The sequence below is a fragment of the Triticum urartu genome, chromosome 3 (assembly GCF_003073215.2).
Source record: "Triticum urartu cultivar G1812 chromosome 3, Tu2.1, whole genome shotgun sequence".
Classification (NCBI taxonomy): Eukaryota; Viridiplantae; Streptophyta; class Magnoliopsida; order Poales; family Poaceae; genus Triticum; species Triticum urartu.
In genome coordinates this window covers 402,907,284-402,917,573 of record NC_053024.1, presented here as the reverse complement: position 1 = coordinate 402,917,573, position 10,290 = coordinate 402,907,284, and the positions used below count along the sequence as shown (strand labels likewise).

The window sequence follows — 10,290 nt, the reverse complement described above, 5'->3', positions numbered from 1 at the left end:
AATGCACAAGATACTTTTCAAGTAATAGTTTCCTAACACTAAAAAAAAGTATACAGTAGTTTCCTAAAAAAGCAGGAAAGAAACGAGCACAAAGAGTTTCGTTCTTTGGGTGAATTGTACCCAACAGCCTCCCACCCCAGTCCCCACTTTCAAGTAATAGTTTCCTAACCCTCAAAAAAAAGTAATACTAGTTTCCTAACACTAAAAAAAAAGTATACAGTAGTTTCCTAAAAAAGCAGGAAAGAAACGAGCACAAAGAGTTTCGTTCTTTAGGTGAATTGTACCCAACAGCCTCCCACCCCAGTCCCCACCCCGAGCCCGTGAAACCCTAGCGCATTCGTACGCCGGCGGCGATGTCGGGCTACCCTTTTTACCCGTACGGCCGCGGTGGCGTAGGCGACGATGCGTCGGCGATGTCGGACTACCCTTTTCACCCATACGGCCGTGGTGGGGTAGGCGACAATGCGGCGGCGAGGTACTCTTCCTACGAGATCGACCTCATCGCGGCGCGCTACGCTGGCGACCCGTCATCCTACCCCTACCCCTCCGCCTCCGGCGGATTCGACCCGCATGTCGGCGCGAGGCGACCCGCAGATGGTGAGAGCAGCCCATTCCCTGTTCTGCTAAGTGGTAGTGTTCTACTGCGTTTATTTGATAATACTACCGAGTTTTGCCGGTTACACCTGTGCGGCAGCATATTCGTTGTGAAATAAACGTCCAATTTCTCTGGCGTGACTGAATTTTTATATGGGTACGGGATCGAGTCCGAAAATATCAATTGGTTATGGCATTTGGCGCGCATTAACATGGCATGGCACTCGGCATAAATCATGTCCGCGTGTTGTTACTGCTTCTATACTATACATACTAGGATCTATGAACACATCACTGGTTTGTCGCATTATGCGAACCATGCAGCTACCTAAACCTAGGCATTTTCACTTAGAACACGGTAGATAGTGGATACGGAGAAAGTGTGTCAGCGCCATGTGCTTCTGCTTATGCAGTCATACCTGTCTCACAGTCAGTTTTTAACCGGTTCCTCAGCGTCCACACAAGTGAGACGTCAGGTCAAACCATTCTGTCAAGGATATGACTGGAGCAATTCTACACCCCCCCCCCCCCCCTCCTCACCCTCCCCCCCCCAAAAAAAATGCTCCACCGGCCTTTCAGTTGGAGAAGCTTCTGATAGTTATTTCTTGAGCAGCTTCTGCTCCTTTGTACACATCAATGCTGTTGGGGGGCTTATCCAAGTTGGAGGGAGCTATATGGCAGGTCCTTCTGGATTACAATGGGTTTCTAGGTGGTCTAGTTTCATGAGGGTGTCAACTTTTGGCCTCTAGAACATCTCAGGTCCTTGCATAGCTGGGCCTTTTCTGACATCTCATAATCTTGCGCGTAGAATAAGGTTAAAGTAGCATTATTGAAGCTTGAAAGAGGAGAAATTAGCAGCTGTACAAGAAAAAAGAAGTTTGGGTCTTACACAATTTACAGATGAAATGAGGATGAGCAAACCATATAATTTTTATGCTGGACGGCATAACTTCTTATCAGTTAAGTTAATTTCCTGGTTGTCGTCATATAGCGATTTTGTGCTCGTGCACTGGATGACCATACGTGTTTTTTTTAATGTTGCAGTGAGATAGAGCTTGAAACAGCTTTATCTGTAAATTTACGGAAAACAAAATGCAAGCCTATTTCGTAGACTTCGAGAGGTTGCTCCATGGTGTTCTGTATATGTGCCTATACAAGTCTAGAGGTGTTAAGAGATATTTTCCATGATGTCCTGTAAATGACCTTAGAGCTTCATTCTCAACTTATATTAGTGTTTAGGTTAGGAGTGTGAGGCTGATCAATATATTTGTTTCCTTGTTGTACCATTATTCTTCATTTCAGTATATTATTATTACCACTATTTATTGCTAGTATATGGTTTTCTAATACCACTAGCTTAATAAAGTTCTTTTGTATATCTACTATAGTTCTCTATCATCAATCTATTATGGGAAGCCATAGTACTATTGGGCAGAGTGATGCATTTTATTCTCCGAACACTATGGTCAAACGCCCTAGGCTTGAAAGCAGCCTTCCTATTTATCCACAGCGACCTGGGGAAAAGGAGTGTGCTTTCTATATGAGGACCAGAACATGTAAGTACGAAGAAACCTGCAAATTTGACCATCCACAATGGGTTCCAGAGGGCGGGATTCCAAATTGGAAAGAGGTGATTATCTTTCATTTTTTTAGGTCTATATATTCCATGTCAATTTGTAGTAAGCTATTTTTAAAGATGTATATGTTATTTCCAAAATCACAATTGTATTGCCATTAATTGCTTGCAGTGAAAATAATAGATAGGGTTTATCACACTAGTTTACGTGAGAAGTACCTTTAACCCATAATTATATTGCCAAAATTTTCTAACTTACCTTTCTGCTCTTTGACAAACAGAGAAGTACCCCTCCGTGGGTGTCATGGCAGAAAACACATCTAGTTTCAAAACATGATTAGATATTCCTTATCGGTGGTATAAGTATAGTAGCAAATTTAGTTTGTACTGGAATACTAGATCAATTAATTTACAAATTACAAGAGGAGACGACGCAAGCAGAACAGAGAGGGTGTCTGGGTGGGTGGGTGTGTGGGTGTGGGTGTGTGTGTGTGTGTGTGGGGGGGGGGTATGATGCGATAGATCGAGGTAGGCAGGGGTCATATATCTATTTCACGTTGGAGCTTTTGGTGTTTTGGATAGGAACCTGTTTAATAGTAGAGATATGGCAAATTAATGAATGCTGTTGGAAGAAAAGGTAAAATATCTGTTACAGTGAACTAAATGGAAACCATCCATTTTTTTATAGATCATGATTATTTTATACTCCTGAATGGTACACTGGAATGATCTGGTAAAGGTACCTTCCATTCCAAGAGCTCAGGTTGCAAGTGGGATGGGCTGCGGCTATCCCGCTTCTCGCTACTTCTGCCCGCATCATTATTGTTGACTAATGCGGCGGACGATGAAGTAGTTATGCGAGTCCCGTGGGCGCCGTCTAACCCACATATCAGGACATCTTCTATCTCGCTCGTTTACGCTGGGCTGTTCTGCTGAGAATTTCTAGCATCACATGGCACGATTTATTAGGTAGCATCCTAATTGATGGTCCTGATACTGTGTCCAACTTGAGCCCGCTGTGCCTGCCACCGTTGAAGCCGAAGGTGCTGGTGACGGAGGAGCGTGAGCAGCTGGCCTCGTTCCGCTCTGCTCTGAGTACAGCCGGACTTCGATTACTTTACCTTTATCACCCCCTGCCTCATCAGGAGAGCCAAGGAGAACAAAGGATGGCTATCCGGTTCCACCTTTGATTATCAGTCTCTTGTTTTAGTTTGTTTTCCTCACCGATTCATATAGATTATGCGGGCTATGCGGGTTGACAGCAAATCGCCGCTGCATCTGGCGGCGTGTCCGCAACATCCGCAAAAGCATGCATCCTCTCCAAGAGCCAAACTGGAATGGAATTAACTATGGGTATGGCTATTAGGTTTTTTGGGGGGCCGAGGCCTTAGCTCACTTGGTTGGGGGAGTGGATATACAACCCCCATCACCTGGGTTCAAGTCCTCACGGACTCCGATTTGGGTTTTATATACTTTGGGGGTTTCCCTTGCAGTTTTTTTCAATATTTTGTTTTTGCAAGGATTATGCTACCATTTTGTTGTTGAAAATAAAGGTAGGAGGCTAAGGGTCTGTTCTGAACCTCTCCCAACTCCATCAACTCCACAGATTCAGCTTCTCCATCCAGCTTCTAACCATTAGGAAGCGTTCTTAGCTTCTTGCAACGCTCCAGCCCAGCTAGGAGGTCGCTAGCCTGTTGGGCGCCATTCTGGGCCGGCTGGAGGCGGCCCAGTTCGGTCTGCCATGGGCATCTACATGAGCAGCACCATGGCTGCCAACGGCGTCGGGGCAAGCACCGGCGTCAATCCCATCGGGGCGATGTCTCTGGCGATGTTTCCTGCCTGCTGCGTTAGGTGCCGGTGGGGATGATGCTTGGGTGCCGATGGGGATGTTGCGTCGAGGTGGCGTTCTGGGCGGGAACCAGCGGGGATGGTCCTGGAACATACGGATCTGGAGGTGTATGGGGGCGCCGGCCGCTGACTGGGTGGAGCCGGCCATGGCAGCGGGGGTGGCGGCAGGAGTGTTAGGTCGAGCACTCGAGCGAGAGGGAGAGTTGTGATGGGGAGGGGTGGCGTACTGGGTCGGGATTTTCTTCACGTGTGGCTCCAAATGTTTTCTTTGGCGGTGGCAGTGTGGTTGTAATATTGGGCAATTCCTGATTCTGGCTTTCGTGGAGCTGGGCTTTTGGAGCTTCATGTTTTTACACCGCGATTGGGCTCACCTTCGTGAATCTAGCTTCACGGAGCTTAGGCGTTCGGGCCGGCTTCACACTCGAATTTTGTGGAGTCAGAAGCTGGAGAGGTTCAGAACAGGCCCTAATAGTTCTAACTTGCACTTTGAGGAGAAAAATGAGGCACTCACTGCTCGATCCAGGATCGAACCCGGGCAGGTGGGATGCAACACATCTGTAATCAGTTAACTGAGCTATGGCTCATGTCCACATTAATTGTATGACATATGCACATTCATCAAGAGTGTATTCATAAGATAACCCTTGGCCCGTCTCTCGCCATTTCATTAGTTGCTGTTTTTATCGTCAGTTCTTCTATTTTCCTCTTCATCATGCCAGGGATTTTAAGCTCCTTTTCCATCCGACCCCTTCAACGGTTCACCGTACTGACTCAAACCTTCGGACTAAATCATACAAGGATACATGTACTCTTTTACGTATCTATAGGACGTGCCAACTACTAACCTAAGCACTTGAATAGTCATATTTCATTCCTTTCTGGCTCATCATCATTGATACGGTGAATGTATCGCTTCATCTGACCTCTAGGCATACAGAACCCCCTCCCCCCCGGTCAGTTGACGTGGTCTCATCATGTTGGACAAATGGCAGCATGTATATTGCTCCTCTGGCAGTTCAAATTATTGTTGTCACTTGATACTAGCTAACTACCATAAAGATGAAAAGTATGTATTGATCGTTATAAGCCATCATGGTCTACTCAGTCCAATCCACAGAGGCTGCACAACCGTGCTCCTTCAAGCCCTGTACAGCACGACACATCTCCTTTCTTAGATGTTTTTAGCAAAAAGGTCAAGTTAATTTCTTAGGAGCTTCATTGTGTTCCATTGTTATTTTCTGTTGAGAAATGTGTAGGAAGGTGGAAATAAGGAGATGACTTTTAGCTAGTTTGTTTTTTCATTGTTGATTTTAGGAAGGTGGAAAATGGACTTGGTATGCAAGAGCAGGGTAGTGATGTACTAAGTACCACCAGGCACCAACACACCCATTCCCATTTATATAAAATAAGTAAATATATCTTCAGCATGTTGGCCTTATCTACCTTTTGAAGAATAAATATCCACACCCAAGTCAACGGGAAAAACATATAGGTCTGATGGTATGAAGTAAAACAATGCAATTTCCAGTTTTCATATGAACCACTTGCTTGAAACTGTCATACCTCTGATTTGTGTTCCCTTCTCAGTTTTGTTGTTTTTCAGTCTTTTGAGACCACCTGGCAATTGTACCTCGTGTCTTTCATTCCTCCAAAAGTTTATTTCGCTTGCTTAAAACTCATTTTACAGGGTACAAAGGCTGGGGAATCCTATCCCGAACGTCCAGGGGAACCAAATTGTCCTGTAAGCTAATCATAGCCCCCTATTCAGAATCTAGCGGACTAGCCAGTATGTTCATAGCGATATTCTTGATGGTGCAGTTTTTTGTAAAGACTGGTGAGTGTAAGTTTGGGTCTAAATGCAAGTTCAACCATCCAAAGAAAAAGGATGACAGAACAGTGGCTGGACCAGGCGATAAAGTAAGTTGTTTTCAGTTGCTAACTGGAGCCATCATAGTCTTAAATCTCAACGTAGGTTTTGTGCTTTGACTGCAGGAGTCTCTATTTTCTGCTAATTCTACCTTACCGGTGAAGCCTTCTGAGCCTTGTCCGGTAAGAGGCTACCCACCCTCTCTCTTTTGCTAACCGGAGCCATCATAATCTTAAATGTCAACATGGGTTTTGTGCTTTGACCGCAGGAGTCTCTAATTTCTGGTAATTCTACCTTACCGGTGAAGCCTTCTAAACCTTGTCCGGTAAAAGGCTATCCCCTCCCTCCCTCCCTCCCTCTCCCTCCCTCCCTCCCTCTCTCTCTCTCTCTCTCTCTCCCTCCCTCCCTCCCTCGCTCGCTCGCTCTCTCGCTCTCTCTCTCTCTCTCTCTCTCTCTAGAACAGTTCTGAATTGTGTTTCTGTACTTCAGCACTATGCAAAAGGCAAATGCAAATTAGGAACAAATTGTAAGTTCATTCATGCAAAGGATATGGAGCCACCTTCAAGTGGTGGAAATGAATCTGAAAATACAGCAACTGCTGAAGCAGCAGGGCACCATGGTGCAGTGCATGATTCAGTTTCAGCAAAGAAGTTAGCACCAGTTGCTCTGGAGCATAACTCAAAGGGCATGCCTATAAGACCAGTACGTGTTTTCATCAAGTGTTAAATTTTTTGTCTAGAGTTGTAAATTTTTGTTTTATACCTAATATATGTCTTCCGTTTATAAACGATATCTGTATGCCTGTCACTGTAATGCAAGATATATTTTTTAATCGTGCCAATCTGTTCTGGAGATTCCACGATACCAGTATATTTAACTAAAACTTCATGAGCGTATACTATTGCTCTCGCTATAAGTTCTGTTATGGTAATATTCTGGAACTTCTCAAAATGCCGGCATATCTTGATGGTGTGTGTGTGTGTGTGTGTGTGTGTGTGTATTATGCATGCTATCTGGATCCAAGTGAATGAGCATCATGGTTGTCTTGTTGAATACCTTTTCTCTTCCTGTATTGCAGGGTGAAGTTGATTGCTCATTTTATATTAAGACGGGCAGGTACCATCTTCTTGAACAAATACCTTCTCAGTTGACTTTATTATGTTTGTGGTTTTGTGCATGCACTTGGGCCATCCTGATCTCACATTTCCCTTTATCCATCTACAGCTGCATGTATGGTAGAACATGTCGGTTCAACCATCCTGAACGACATATTCAAGGTTCGTTGTTTATGTTCAGAGGACATGATTATCACCAGCTAGCTCAATCTGTAACTCACAATGTGCTGCCCTGGTTGAACCGAACACTTAACTGTGCAATTCATGCTAAAAGTAAAGTTTAAATCCATAATCTAGGGATAAAGAAAAATGCTTTGCAGGGCACAGACAGTACTACTTCTACCATACCTGCTTTGCAGTCATATTTTGCTCCAAAAAAATCGGTCATGGAAGCTTTTGATTGAATATTCGTAGTTGAACCTATTCTTGCCACAAAATCTACACGGTCAATCTTTCAGCTGCATTCTGGGCCATGTCTGGTTGCACTTAGAATTAGACAGACGTACCGATTTTGATCACAAGCATCTTAAACATGAACCTTTTTGTACTATTATTACTGTACACACCTTTTTAATGTTGTTTTCCTGTGTTGTGCAGCATCTGTTGTCCCTGGCGAGATGCTAAATCCAGCTGTGAAATTCCTGCCGAGCTTTGATTTTCGCGTGACACATGTGCCGGTAAGGTTAAATGAAGGAGTTAGAACTGGTGCTGTGAAATACACAAACTGACACGCTCTCTTGCAAAATACAGATTGAACCTGAGCCAATCACCTACCCTCAGAGGCCTGGAGAAACTGTTTGTGATGTATGTACATAACCATCCGTGCACCAATTGCTGCAGCATATGCCCTATGAGTTGGACTGTTTTACTCATTTTACTTTGGTTAATGCAGTTCTATAAGAAGACAGGATTTTGTAAATTTTCTGAAAAATGCAAGTTTCACCATCCAGTTGATCGGTCTGCACCTGATTCCATTGCAAAGTGGGAGCCGTCTCAGCAACCTGTGACGCTTACTGTTGCTGGTTTTCCAAGGAGAGAGGTAACATCCAGAAATGAAATAATCCCCACTAGCCTGTTGATAATTCAGGATTATAAATGTATTGGGGGCTCTTTGTTGCTAAAACATTCCCTTTCGAGGCCGGGTTGGTGAAGCTGCCATTTTATTGTAGTAAGCCGTTGGTAATAGTCCTTTGGCCATAATGATCTCTCAATTACTGAAAACTAACTAAATATTTCTATGAGCTCGTACGGCTAGGAATGATGAAATTTTAGTTGGGACCCGACCGTCCGTTGGTTCCTGTTTTCGCTCTAATGATGATGCAAACTTGTTTTTTTTTCTTGTTTCGAAACGGAATGTTGATGCAAACTGGGTGACATGTAATATGCAGGATGCTGAGGCTTGTGCCTATTACATGAAGACCGGCGCATGCAAGTTTGGCGTCCAGTGCAAGTTTGACCACCCGCCCCTTGGGGAGGCCATTGCCAAGGTTTCGAAGCATGGAGAAGGAAAGGAAGGTGGAAAGAAGAAGGTGGTAGGACTGAGTTATGTCCTGGAAAATTAGACCCGCTCAAGTTCCCCGTCCCCATTTCCATTCCGAGCATGTTTCCGTCATCAGACCTGTGGTATAGTATAGTGGCAGCAGCACTGCAGGAGATAAAGCAGAGCACGCTGTGCCTGTGCGCGGTTGGTTAACGTTGTTACTCGTCATGGCTTTACTTAGTAGCTGACCTCTGAATCTGGTGTACCGTTGGTTCCTCGCTTGCGCGGGATAGTAGCAATGGATGTCTGGCTGGTGCAGTCGCCATGCCGTGGTAGTAAGGGTCCGTGATGGCTGGCATCTCTCTCGTGCATTGCATGCATGGCGTCGCCCCTGCCTACACATGTGTTTGCATTAATGGCTACCTTTTCCACGTGCCTTCTGTTGCGTCGTCCTTTGATGGCTGCAGCCGTGGTGCGGCGCAGCAAGGCAGCATAGGTAGGGTGTTAGTGTATCCATGTCGTACACGCGTGGCTTTGAGTGTATCCATGTGGTGCTCTGAATGAGGTTGCAGGACGATGCTAATCGCCGGGGAGAGAAAACTCAGCTTGCTATACATTGCTGGCCATGGCGTCCTTGTGGTGAGGATGATGCAGTAACTTCATTATCTTGTTGATGACGATGTTCTAGCCACATGATTTGGAGATACCAGTGGAGTGGAGTGGAGACTTCTGGATGTCTTCCCACTTGTGATGAAACTCTGGCCAAGTTTGTCGTGCACCCAACGCCCTCTTCTCGACCTCCTCTCCGGTCTCCAGGGAAAAAAGAGGAAAAACTAATCACGCGTTCATGATGTAACAGTAGGCGTTACAGGGAGGCACAAACACGCACAAGCGGCAGGTTTTCCCGGCAGGAACAAGGGGTCGCACCTGAGGCGAGCGCGACACGTCCCGTGCTTGCATGGATTGGACGATCAACAACTCCCGTCAGGACGTAGCGTAGCGAGGAGGGGCGGTTGGAGGAGCATGTAATGAGGTAGCACATCGGGGGCATGACACAGCAGGCGCCCTTTTGGATTTATTATCGCCTTTTTTTTGTTCCCTTTTGGATCAGTGACACTGCGGCCCGCTAATCATCGTACGTGCGGGTAGCACTCCGAGCTTGGGCTGCGTTTCGTTGTGCCGAGATTTGCACAACGGAACGGAGTAGAAGCAGTGGTAACAGCAGGCACCCGCACCCTCAAAAATCAAAACTGCGTCTCAAAAAAAAATAAATCAAAACTGCGTCGGCCACACCCTACCTGGCTAGATTCGTAGCCTAGCCTTAGCCGCAGCGGAATTTCCCTGCGCTCGCTGCTCGCTCACTCACACGCACGCACGCTTTGTCGCAGCATGTAACTCGGGGAAAATTCTTGATTCTTCGGTCTTCGATGATATAAGTTGTACTCCCTCCAGTTTTATATACAAGACCATAAACTTAAATTATAGGTACCAAAATAAAATATAATACATTTTTTGTAACCTAATTTTTTCTCTTGTTTACTAGGATCATTAATACGGAGTATATCGCATGCATGCAAAAAAACTGAATGGAGAAAGAAACTGAGTGTCATTATGACTACATGCATGCAAGTATTAAACAAATTGCTATTACAAGAAAGCATCATTAATTTTTGCCTTGATTACAGTTGGTGGCTTTGTATAGATGCAAAATATATATTCTATAGTGGCCTTGTATAAGTAAATGGAGGGAGTATCTAGAATTTCTCGATTCTCTGCTCTTACATGTATATAAATTCGAAAGAATGGCCGG

General features: G+C 45.0%; 1 protein-coding gene across 2 annotated transcripts; it reads left to right on the top strand.

Annotated features, from left to right (window-relative positions):
• The first annotated feature begins 248 nt into the window (after window positions 1-248).
• LOC125544119 (zinc finger CCCH domain-containing protein 8-like) lies at window positions 249-8,815 on the top strand. Of its 2 annotated transcripts, XM_048707695.1 has the most exons (13): window positions 249-597; window positions 1,983-2,224; window positions 5,706-5,759; window positions 5,837-5,935; window positions 6,011-6,067; window positions 6,154-6,210; window positions 6,375-6,587; window positions 6,964-7,001; window positions 7,110-7,162; window positions 7,598-7,677; window positions 7,751-7,804; window positions 7,893-8,039; window positions 8,389-8,815. In XM_048707695.1, the coding sequence occupies exons 1-13, from the start codon at window positions 354-356 to the stop codon at window positions 8,560-8,562; spliced, it is 1,512 nt and encodes a 503-aa protein (XP_048563652.1). In that variant the 5' UTR covers window positions 249-353; the 3' UTR covers window positions 8,563-8,815. The 2 variants fall into 2 exon arrangements, with proteins under 2 accessions (XP_048563652.1, XP_048563653.1); XM_048707696.1 differs by lacking the exon at window positions 1,983-2,224 and having other exon boundaries at window positions 465-597.
• Window positions 8,816-10,290: the final 1,475 nt, after the last annotated feature.

What these genes read in the sequence shown, in the direction of transcription:
- LOC125544119 (XM_048707695.1), top strand. Translation starts at nt 354, where the DNA reads ATGTCGGGCTACCCTTTTTACCCGTACGGCCGCGGTGGCGTAGGCGAC. An exon ending in AGCCTTCTAAACCTTGTCCG is followed by an intron (nt 6,211 to 6,374) that starts GTAAAAGGCTAT and finishes TCTGTACTTCAG; the next exon opens with CACTATGCAAAAGGCAAATG. An exon ending in CTGGTTTTCCAAGGAGAGAG is followed by an intron (nt 8,040 to 8,388) that starts GTAACATCCAGA and finishes TGTAATATGCAG; the next exon opens with GATGCTGAGGCTTGTGCCTA.